This window comes from Coloeus monedula (assembly GCF_965178545.1).
Source record: "Coloeus monedula genome assembly, chromosome: 1".
NCBI classification, from domain to species: Eukaryota; Metazoa; Chordata; class Aves; order Passeriformes; family Corvidae; genus Coloeus; species Coloeus monedula.
In genome coordinates this window covers 48,983,274-48,995,600 of record NC_138781.1, presented here as the reverse complement: position 1 = coordinate 48,995,600, position 12,327 = coordinate 48,983,274, and the positions used below count along the sequence as shown (strand labels likewise).

Here is a 12,327-nt window from a genome sequence, read left to right as displayed (position 1 = left end):
TACCCAAATCCTATAGCTACAATTTATATTGCTTCAAAATCTTGTTTCCATATTTATATACAAGTGGGAGAAGGAGGAAGAGGGAGGTGGTATGAGAAACACACTTCAATGAGTTCAAGTACTGGCAAATTATACATCTGAGAATAAAGTGTGTTTTTTCTTTTGCTGTCCTCCTGAGAGCTAATGATTATTAAATATAAATATTTCTTAGAAATGTTAAGATGGGTTGATGAGTGTGTCTGGTTTTATCTGTATACACATCTATCCACATATGCTGGTGTATTATGGATTATCAATGGTGCAGCATGGCCAAGGAGGATGCTGAGGCTGCCACTGTGGACAGGCAGGGGTGAGGCAACACAGCTGGTCAAGGGCACCCTGCACACCACCTAAACTGTGCACATGGGCACAGGAAAATAAAAACTGGAACCCATGGAGCAATACAGAGATCCACATCATGAAGTCTTGATGGTCTTGTAGGGCAAACGCTCACACCAAGTCCCTAGAGGAGCAGGGAGGATGGAACAAACTGGGATTTGGGGGCTCAAACAGCTAGCAGAAACAAGAAATGCAGCACCTATGACCAAAGCACAGGTGCTCCCTAGGGAGAAAATGTGGTCCCCCGCAGGGAACACAGCTTCTGTGGTTAATTTTTTAAATTTACAAATCGTTTGTGATCATCAGAGTCCAACCCACTGTGGGGCTCAGGAGGGTGGGAAACTATGGGGAGAAATCACAAAAAGTCCTCTAGAAGACCGTTTTTTGGAGTGTTTTGGATCATATTCTGGACATGAAGCAAGATTAAATTAATTCTGAAGACTTAAGCTCTGAAGAAGTTGTGTATACAGAGAATCAACATCTATATCTTAAGGAATTGCCTGGCTACACCAGCTAAAAAAGTAGAGTAACGGGACTTGCCACAGGTAAAAACGTATTGCTGCCATTTGTCTTTCAAAACTTATCCTTTCCCTTGGCCATAAGCTTTTGTTCATTAATTAAAATATTGCCACTCAGCTTGCATTCTTCTTGGCTCTCCTGCTGGAGATCACAGTTTCAGTAATTAACTGAATGGTTTACCATTCTGCTATCAAGTCACAGGTTGAAGGGGAATTAAATTTTTACAAGGAGTTTTACAGCACAATTTAAAACAGGAGGCAGCAGTGAAATAGGATCTAGGTATGGCATTGCTTTCTGGGAATAAAATGGTGTTATTTTAAGCCCTCCAATTTCTTTAGGAGGCTTCACTTACAAAAGCAACCATGAAAACGCCCCAAAACATTAGCAGCAACTAAACTTGCACATGACAAACTGTGTATCTGGGAGTTGTATTGATAGACTGGTCCCAATATAGGACAAACAAAACACTGTTTCAAATGGGCAGAGAAAGGACAGGAGTAAAAATGTCTGTTTTTTCCTTAAGGAAATTCCTGCTGAGGGCACGTAAAACAAAGACCACAGGGGAAAAAAAAGAATAATTTTACTTGTAACAGAAAACGTTTGATTCATTTCACAGTACTAACAAGTATCTTCAAGTACTTGTGTATGAAGAATGCCTCTGGCACAGAACTTGGGAGTAGCCAAGTATGTAGCTTGTGCAGGTTACCAGTGTGCATCAGCAGTTGGCTCCAGGACACAATCCAAGTCCTCTAGAAATGTACCATCTTGATCTCCTCTCCTTGCTGTAAATTATTTAAAGTTGCAACTTCCAGGGCTAATGCACACTGTTAGTGCCCAGGACTGAAGCAGTAGTACGGCAAGTCCCAATTCACTAAATTAGATGCACAGAAACAAAACATGATCACAGGCATCCTTTTACAGCAAGTAAATTTTACATTATCTGCAGCCGCACTGTTGGAAACACTACTGGTGAATTTTCCTCTAAGGAGTCATACCTTCTCTTTCCTCCCCTGCTGCTCATCCTTGCCTCCCCTGCCATGTTTTACATCATTTTAGGGCAGAGATTTTGTTTGAGTCAGGACTGGTGGTTATTTCAGCAACAACAAGAGGCAGACACACTGCATCCATTTTGACCAGATAAAATCCTGAGTAGGAAAAGAAAGTCAAATTTCAGAAGGACTGGATGAAGACAGTGTCAAATGTTGCAGGACAGTTGCTGCTAGTTCCAGCCTGAGCAAGCTCCGAATGCTCACTCAGCTCACTCAGAGGTATGGAATTGAAAATGGAAAAGGAAACCTAGTGAAGAACTGGACTGGGAGGATAAGAGCAAAGAGGAATTGTGACAGACTGCAGAGAATGAAGCAAAGAGTGCCATAGTCAGACACTGTCTGACACACAGCAGTTCCTATGAACTTTTATACTGGCTGATGGCAATTTCCCTGAACTTTACTGACACAGTGGAAGCAGATGGAGACTGTAATAGGGAAGCAGTAAAATATGAGAATAAGAGTGGATCAAGAAGTCAGGTAGAATGCCAAACTTAGACAAAGGGATGGAAGTCAGCAAGAGAACTATCCTCACACGGTCTGCCCCTTTGCAGTTCTCCATAAAGGATATCTACCTGCTTTTGTTGTCACTTGCCCTATTAGCTTATGTTGATTTATATTTTTTTAAATAACAGGAAGAACTACATGCACACAAACAGGTGACTACATTAAGAGAATATTAGCAAGGTCCTCAGTGAGACAGGAGAAAATTAAAGTTATCAACCACATCCTGCATGGCATCAAAAGCAGCGTGGCCAGCAAGGGAAGGGAGGTGATTCTCCCACACCACTCTACTCTCAAGAGACCTGAGGTGCTGCACCCACCTCTGGGGCCCCCAACATATGAAGGATGTGGACCTGTTGGAGCAACTCCAGAGGAGGGCATGAAGGTGATCAAAGGGCTGGAGCACCTCTCCTATGAAGACAGACAGAGTTGAGGATGGTCAGCCTGGAGAAGGCGGCAGCTCTGTGCATACCTTAGAACGGCCTTTCAGAACCTAGGAGAGAGCTGGAGAGGAATTTTACCAGGGCATGGAGTGATAGGACAAGGGGGAATGGCTTTAAACTGAAAGAGGAGAGACTTAGATTAGATTAGATAGGAGGAAGAAATTTTTACTGTGAGGGTGGTGATACAGGTTGGCAGAGAAATTGTGGCTGCCCCATCGCTAGCAGTGTTCAAGATGGGGCTCAGAGGAAGCTGGTGTAGTATAAGGTGTCCCTGCCTGCGGCAGAGGGCTTGGAACTAGATGATCTTCAAGGTCACTTCCAACCCAAATCACTTACTTTGGGAATTCACTTCATCCTTGCATACAAGACAGTTTAGAAACATACAGTTTTTCTAATGCCTACTCCAGGGTACTGTGGATCCTCTTTTACAGGTAAACTGGATTAAGGACTGTGTTGTAGAAAAATATACATAACTAGAAGAGCTGAAAAGTGTGTGAAAAAATATAGGAAGAACAGTTTCTCTGCTTAGGGAAGTGCAGCCCCGAAGAACTGGATTTCGTCTCAACCAATTCCACTGAGTTTCAAAGCAATCAATGTAATCTATGCTTTTCAGAGAGGATCAGAGTCTGGTAGCCAAAACAACATTCTGAGACCGGATCCACAAACCTGCTCAGTGCTCACAGGTGCAAGGGCATATACTGAAAGAGGCACTTCAGACAACAAGATAATACAACACAACACATAGATAATGTTAAATCATCCCAAAATTCAGGACCTGGGCATCTCAAGTTGCTTTCTTCCCCAGATTACAGTACTTTTGACTTTATTTTCTATGCCTTGGCTGCCACTGAATGCACTACAAGCCCTCCCTTTCCAGGTATCAGAGATAGGCTAATCCATATCTGTTACTGTAGAAATAACCATGACAGAAAAGCCCAGACGTTAATAAGCCCGTTTTAACAACAGGGTTCAAAAAACACTCAGCAGGAGGCATGAAATGCCAGGGTAAACAGTAGAGTAGATGCTCATTAGGAAAGCTTTGTCCATCACGTACACTGATGGAGACAGAGCCCCTGGGGATAAAAAGCGCAGCATCTGATAATGTAATAATGTGTATCTCTTAATGCACGGGAACATGGGTTGGGGGAATAGCAGTGCTAATCAATAGTCATAAAAGCTTGACTTTGTAACCTGAATAATATTAGATTTTAAGTACCTGGCCTCATAGAAATACATGTTTTAATACATTGAAGAAAAGCATTGAACAAGCCGTATGTGTTCAGAATATATTTGATGGTAAAGCAGTTATAAAATATACTATGCAATAAAATATTATTGTAAATTATATGGTGCTATAACCATGGTTTCCTAAACCAAATAAAAGAAGCACAGTCTTTTTAGATGAACAAGGTGTATTTTATTCAATTAGACTAACTGAATTTGAAAAAAACCCAACAAACTCATCATGGTATTTGCATGAATTCTTATCTGCATTAGCTACTGGAGCAGAAGGAAAACAAAACCATGTTCAATATCACGAATATCACTTACCAGCTGGATTCTTTCAAAAACAGTTTTAAGACTGTCACAATGAAAAAAAAAGGGGGGGGGAGGGGCATAGAATCAGTTATCAGTTTAATTTCTATAACATCCTTTCTGCTACCCTAATGGACATTTCCAGTCATACTCATGCCAGCACTTCCATGTCTGATATGCACCAGTGTAGTGGAGATCAACTGCTGACCCAGTCTAACCTGATTTGTAGAAAATGAAAATCATTCAGCAGTTCAGAGAGTGTTCTAAGTTCACTGAAGAAAAACTAATTTGGGCTCACATACAGAAAGAAAAAAAAAAGTCAGAATAATATCTCTATCTCATAAATATACAGTTTTAGCCCTAAAAGATCACATAAAATTAGTATGATGGGATTCCAAGTTCTTTACCTTTCACAATTTCACATCAAGCATGCTTAAATTCGCATGCAATATTATTTTTCCTTTAACTGTCAGCCCTGCAAACTCAGCTGTGTGTCAAGTTGGGTTCCTTCTGTCCCATACATCACCAACAGAATTAAAGTTTCTCCCGGCCAAATGTGTCTGGTCCCATTAGGTGAGTTTCCAAAGTGTCAGCTGCGAGGAAGGAAAATGTCCTTAGTGGCTACACCTGGACTGCAGGACTACGGGAGACATGCACCTCTGGACCCACTCCCTGGCTTCATGAGGGCAGGCAAGACGACTTCAAAACTCTGCATCGTACACCTTATCTTCAGCACTTCTGCTTTTTATTTTGAGAACAAACATACACTGTGTCATGCAAACTGCAAACTAGAGTTCCCCAAACCTTTCAGTCTCATAAGTATCTGTTCTCATTCTTCCCCAGTCTCTCACACTAGCAGGAAAGAAGTGACTCTACTCTCTTCCCCCTGGCCCTTTATCTCACTCCCTTTTCACTGCCCGCTCTGAGACACAGACCTTGGAATTAATGGGAGATCCTAGAGGACAAAGAGCACCAGAGCAGCTAAAATCAGGCTGATGTTACAGCAAAGGAGTTCCTAAGATGTGAAGGACTACCTAGAATGACAGACTGAAGGGAAAACTTTGCAGCTGGCTGGACTTCAGCAGAGGGAGGGAGCCTGAGGGATGCCCACATTGGAAATCCCTCTCTGTGGCTAGGGGAGCTCTGGACTTTTCCATTCTGAGGATGGATGGTGCCTCTGTGAAACCCTAAGCCCCAGTGTGAGTGTTATCCCACAGCAAAATGCTTGTAGGAGGCTCAGCATGCCACAGCATGTGACCGTATTTACTGTATGAGAATCACGATGGATAAGTGACATTTAGCAGCCACCTTTCCTTCTTTCTCCACAAAGAAGATAAACTTAGAGTTTTCTCTACTTCTTCCCCCCCTCACCATGCCCCCCTTCTCCACTAGATGTTCAGAGCCCCTTTGCAGTCTGTACTGGTGCTCTCCTGTCCAGCTCCTCCAAGAAGGGACCAGCAGGGTCTGGATTGCTGCAGGGCAGCCTGGGTTGCCCTCTGTGTTACACTCCCCTTTCCAACCTGGCAACAGTGGCTGGGCAAAAATTACCTTCCCAGCTGCTTATCTTCTTCCCCTACAGGCTCACAACCACGCCACTGTACCGCTGCAGGTTTTCTAAATCAAGCCATTTGTAATTAAAAAATAAAATATTTACAGCAAACACAGATGGTTACTGCCATGTGTTAGTGTTAAACTGAGCTGAATCACACCCAGAGCAGCAGATGAAGGTAAAGATTTCATGGAGTCTGGTAATGACTCACAAGTACCATCATTTTTACTTTTTTTTGGAGCAGAACCCCACTTTCATTATCTCCTTTCTGACATTTTAAGGGTAGCAAATTAAAAAGCGAGCATAAAGGAAGTCTTACAGAGAAGTATACAGATGCATAATCTGTAAAGAACTATGTGAAATGTAAGACTGCACGTGAAATGAATCAGTGCCTTTGGAGGTGTGAGGCTTGGTTTAAGTTGCATAAAACCAAAAAAAGAATATTATGAAACTGCTCATTTATTTAATTTCTTTCAAAGATGACAGGCTGTGTATTTTATTGGGAGCAGCCATGGCTGCTTTCTGTAGTTTGACTGCTTTAGGGTCTGCCCCAGTAACCAGGGAAGTCAGCTCTGCAGTCCAGGAACTTCCATCAGGGATCTTTCAGGAAAGGGACAGAACTGACAGAGGGAAACAAAAACATCTTACACAACTGTGGCATTTGCCAGAATCCATCTGGCAAAGCTCTCCATGTGTTTCTCCAGGCTCACTGTACAGGGAGTTTCACTTTCACGTTGATGCTCTTGACTCCTGAAGTACCTTATATTTCAAATTAATTATTCATGTTTCATTACAAAGTAAGCTTTCAACAGCTTTTTAGCCCTGTTAGCCAACAATGCCCCAAAGGAGCAGGATTCTGTTTCTTCTTGTGGGAGACTTTATTTGCATTGCTTCCTAAATCTCAACTTGATGACTAATCAGTTGCAACTGAGCAAACCCAGTGAAAATAAAAGAGCCTGCAGAGGTGTCACCGAGAGTTTAATTAAGCTTCCAGATCTTTTATTACCAATAACCTCGTTGCATAACTGAAGGAAAGACCCAGCCAGAGTCTGATTCTCCATCTGGTTTGCAAAAGGGGAAATCACACAGAAGTTTTCTTTGTAAATATAGCACATTTAAGAGATGCTAACTCACATACAAAAGTAGAATTCCCAACCCCACTATTACAGAACCACTTTCTCAGAGAGACTCGTCTATTAAAGACAACATTGCAAAATAAATTGTTTCACAGGACTTAGAAAAGAAAATGGGTTTCTCAGGAAAAACTGTAAGCCAGTGCTAATTAGACTCAAAAGCATGATGACAAACAGAAAGATCATGATTTGCACATCACCAGACATTTCTCAGCATTTCCATCAACTACATTATTTGGGGTGATGAGAAGACTAAAACCTGGAGAATACGTGCAGGCTAGCACTACTGATGGAGTGGGAGATGGTGTTTTCAGAATGTCTACTGAGAGCTTCCTCCACGAATATATGGTATCATTGTTTTGCATTCTTACAATAATTAGACTGAGTAAACAGTGCCAGCAACAGAGAGGAGATGGTAAACACGGCTGACTTTCTTTTGCAGTGAAAGCTAACTACTGCTAGGTAAGATGGACAATGTGCAAGCATTACCAAAACTCCAAATTTATATTAGAATCAACCAAGGCAGTAGCTCCCCCTCTTTTTCATTGTTTCCAGAATCTAGTGAACACTCCAAAAGGACACACCCTATACCCTGAAATTGAGAAAAACATAGAAAACAGTATACTGTTAAGAAGAGAAATGTCATATTCACCTCTTCAACTACCACATTTTCAGCTCTGATCCAAGTTGCACTGGAGCTAATTAAAAGATCCCCATTAGCTTCAGTGAAATCTGGATCAGATTTGAAGCTGCTAAAATCACCATAATGTTCTGATTCTAATTACATTTACAAGAAAGATTCTAATTATATTTACAAGAAAATCTATACAACACTAATTTCTAATGTTGTTAAATGTCAAGGAATCATCAAGTTAAATGGAATGAGAAAATCAGTGACAGAAACCAACTCAATGTGCCCTAGAGCTGTTGGAAGAGAAGGAAGAACCATGAACTTCCCTTATTTTTACAAAACTATAGATGTTTCTGCAGAAAACAAGCGAAGCTAGGTAATCTTAGAAATGGGGAAATGAATCCCACACAACTTCCCTTAGTCACCACACGCTGTAAGTCCAGCCGATGCCAAAATTCTGACGTTTTGCGGAACATGACCAGAAAAAGCAGCAGTGAAAACAGATACAAAGCAAGTAGTGACACTACCCGATAAAGATACATTCTAAAGTCAGGCTAGTAGCCGTGCCCAAGGTAATTAACTTGAGTATAAGACAAACCAATATAGACAAGGTAACTTAAGCACAGATCAAATTCAGAGGCATGAGCAGCTGCCTCTAACTTGAATTAAACCAAGTTATCTTATCTTTGCTGACAGTTTAAGTCCAATTAGCCAATTCAGGTTAATAAACCACAGACGGAGATTTGTCAGAAGCTAACTCTCAGCTGATGTGTCTGAACATCCTACAAAAATTCTAATGGAAAAGGTCATGCTATTTCAGAAGATCCACACCCATTATACTACAAGAAAGGGACTAACTCAGCAGGATCAGTTTTATCTGGAGAGCTGAAGGGTGGTTTCCTGAGATATAAAATGCAGTCACCTCTTGAGAAGAGCATGAGTTGCTATAATAACTGCACTTCTACTACATAAAGCAGCTGTAATATGTTTTGTAAGCTTCATTTCACTTGCTAACTGTTTTGGGAGTCTGCTGAGTTCTCAACATTTCAAAGTGTCAAAACTGCATTTAGATCATATAAAAAACCACAAGAAGCATCAAGAGAAAAAAGGGGGGCTAAAGTAAAAGGAAACAAGGAGGTGGGAAGACAAACTTGCATGCAAACCTGTATATATGCACATTTTCATGGCTCTGTAAAGTTAGTATCAAAGGCATGCATAACAAATTATCAGGTTTGAGGCTAAACTGGTTATACCCCCACACAGGATAGGTTTCAATCTAAATGCTCAGAGGAAGCTAGGAACTTTTCATGCTGTTGCAAGGGGTTGGTTGGGTTCTTGGTTTTGGGCTTGTTCTTTTTTTAAAAAGGAAACCTTTTAGAACTCAGTGTAGCAGAAGTTTCAGTTTATGGGGTTGTTCCCAAACACTGCGTCTCACAACCTGAAAACTACTCCGCTAGCTCAAACCAGTGGCCCGTCCAGTCCTGCGGACATTGCATACTGAATGTACCCTGAGGAAGGCAGAAAATAACACTGCACAGTGAAAAGTTATGGAGTAGTTCTCCTATAAATATCTGTTCAGTTATTAAATAGGAACAAACACAAGTGATATAACTACAGAAGCCAGGGGATGCAAGGGTACAGCCAGCACTCTTCCCGAGAGAGGTCTGGCTACCACAAGTCACAGCATCCCCATCTGACACAGGAGCCCTCCCCACCCTTTGAGCCCCTGCCTGTAACCCGTGTAGCTTCAGCCCTGGTGATTTCCCAGCTGAGAGAAGATTCACCAGCCTCAAGTGTGTTTTAACACACAGTTGTGCAATGGTTTAAAACCGTTATACTGCATGCTATTTACTGGGTTTTGCAGAGCATCAGTGTGCCCTAGGCAGCCCACAAGCATTCGTTCCAAGTGAAGTACACTCATGCTGACTATTAAGAGTGCAAGTTACTTCAAATCTTCAATTTTTATGGCAGTACAGATGACACCGTGCGTGCCTTTTGGAGCGGCAAACGCTGACTTCACACTCAGACTTCAAAGCTTGCCCCGGTACTCGCACAGCTGCCGCGGTGGTGCCTCAGCCTCGGAAAGGGGCACAGACGGCGCGACCCGCACCCACCAGCACGGACTGACTCTCCATCCTGTAGCAGCCCCTCGTTCTGCTTCCCAAAGCAACACACCTCCCAACGAATCCACTTCACTAGTCTCCACTACCGTACAAAACGGGAGGGGGCGAAGGGGCTTCTCTTTAATCCAACACACGGGCAATTAAAGGAATACCGTGAAATAACCACCCCAACTCCGGACCTTCGGGCACCTCCCTCTCCTCCCAAAGCCCTCGCCTCAATCCCACGGCCGAGACGCATCGCACCTTCCCCCGTCAGTCTCCAGCCCCCATTTCCAGCCCAAACGCCACCGAAAGCTTTCCCCCGCTCCCCGCGGACACGCAAGGACCCGGGCACCAACTTTCGCCGCGGCCGCCGCCGGAGCCGCCCCACGTCCCCGTCAGCCGGGGCGCCGCCAGCTCGCCCCCTCCTCCCAAAACGAGCCCCCCAGCTGGCGACCCGTCGGAGCAAGGTCCTGGTGGCGCGGCGCGTGGGCTTCCCGCGGGGAAGGGGCCGGGGAAGGGGCCGAGGGAAGGGACACTCACCCTGGCAGTGGCAGCAGGCGCCCGCCGCGGGGTGGAGCGGGGGCGGCGCGGCGGCCGGCATGGTGCGGGGGCTCGGCTCGGCTCGGCTGGGGCTAGGGGTGCCCGCACAGCACCGCACGGTCCCTCTGCGCCGCCTCCCGCCTGCGAGGGCAGACAGGGAGAGGGAGGGAGGGGACCCGGCGGGGAGGCGGCGCCGCGCACCGGCCACACCGGCGGTCACACCCCCGTACCCCTCCCGGGGCTGCCCCTCCGGCGGCACCGCCCCGCCGCCGCCGCCTCAGCGCCCGCCCGCCCCCGGACCGCTCCCCGCCCGCCTCCCCCTTTCCCCAGCGCTCAGCTCGGCCCCAGCCACCGGGATGTCCTCGTTTGCCCCCCAGCCGGGCGCCCGCCCGCCGGGCGCGGGTGTTTGTTCCGTGGCCGGGGGGCTCCATGCGTCCCCGGGGGTGTCCCTGGGTGGCGGGATGTGGGGCGCTGCTCCCCGTCCGCTCATGGGTGAAAACGCTTTTATTGTCGCCCTGTCGATGCCAAGTAGACTTGGTAAATCATTCAAAGAATCACAGCAAATGCTGAGTTGGAAGGGACCCTCAAGGATCGTCGGTCGAGTCCAACAGCGGCCCTGCACAGCACCATCCCCAAGAGTCACACCATGTGCCTGAGAGCATTGTCCAAAGACTTCTTGAACTCTGTCAGGCTTGGTGCTGTGACCGCTTCCCTGGGGAGCCTGTTCCAGTGCCCAACCACCCTCTGGGGGAAGAACCTTTTCCTGATACCCAACCTAAACCTGCCCTGATGCAACTTCAATTTAGCTTGGATTAAAAAAGACAAGCACTAAGTGATGTATATAAAGTGCACGCTGGTTGCATGAACAACTGGTTGCCCAACATCTATGTAAAATATGAGAAGGGACTTTATTTCATCCAGACTGCCCAGGGGATGCTACATGGCCGGCATACCTGAAAAATATGAGAGGGGAGTGATGAGACACAAAGCTGATTTAAGTGTTGTATAAATAGAGATTGGACTGCTTACCATGCTACAAAAGGAGATGCAACATGTACATACCTTCATGGAGGAATACCACAAACTAAAAGGCCCTTCAGTCTTGTAGTTGAAATGGGTAAGAGAGTCGGTGTCTGGAAGCTGAAGGTGGGTAAATTCAAATTAGAAGTGTTATCGATGGGAGTGAATAATCATTGGCACAAATTGTGGAGGGAAGCTGTATTTTACTCTTTGGAACTCTCCTAATAGCACAAGATGACTCTGTGGAAAATAATATATAAATACTGTATAAATAACTGATAAATACAGCATCCCAATAAAGAAGTTGGACTTACATGCAAAATAGTGGCTAGAGATATCGAGGTCAGACTAAAAGATGTAGTGTTACATCATTCTGGCCTCAAACTGTGTGAACAGGACGAAGCAGAACATGCTAAACATATACTCTGATCTTTGTCATTTACTGAAAGTATTGTCAAGCTGCCCTGTTTAATAGCTTGTCTTCTATGATTTTACTTCCAGGGTATTCCATCATTTTGGGGGCAACAGAGTCTGACACAAACACCTTTGTAAAAGTAGATCTTGAACAAGATTTTCCCTGAAATGTATTTCACTGTGCTTATAAAGAAATAGGTATAAAGCTCAAATATCTTTATTCACTCTTTGATATGGTGAACTTATATTTTGCTAGACTATGTGGTGAGTGAAATTATGTAAAATAAAAGCATAGACAAAAACTTTATTGTAAACTAGTTAACACTCAGGTTGTCAAAACCCTGCAACACGTTATAATACCAAATTGCTATCTAAAAATGTAGCATAATTTCACCATCTTTTGAAATCTTCATGTTTGTTTAAAATCTAAGAAACATTCAAATTCCATATTTCTTTTCTTTTTTTTTTTTTTTTTTTTTGCCTTATGGCTTCATCTAGAGCTTATTAAT

General features: G+C 44.1%; 1 protein-coding gene across 1 annotated transcript in view; it reads right to left on the bottom strand.

Annotated features, from left to right (window-relative positions):
* The window catches only part of DCLK3 (doublecortin like kinase 3), a 30,582-nt gene extending 20,074 nt beyond the window's left edge, over positions 1-10,508 (bottom strand). The window contains exon 1 of the mRNA XM_082276640.1: positions 10,385-10,508. Within this exon, the coding sequence (XP_082132766.1) occupies positions 10,385-10,445 (61 nt within the window). The 5' untranslated portion in view covers positions 10,446-10,508. The remainder of the gene's footprint in view (positions 1-10,384) is intronic.
* Between the last annotated feature and the right edge of the window lie 1,819 nt (positions 10,509-12,327).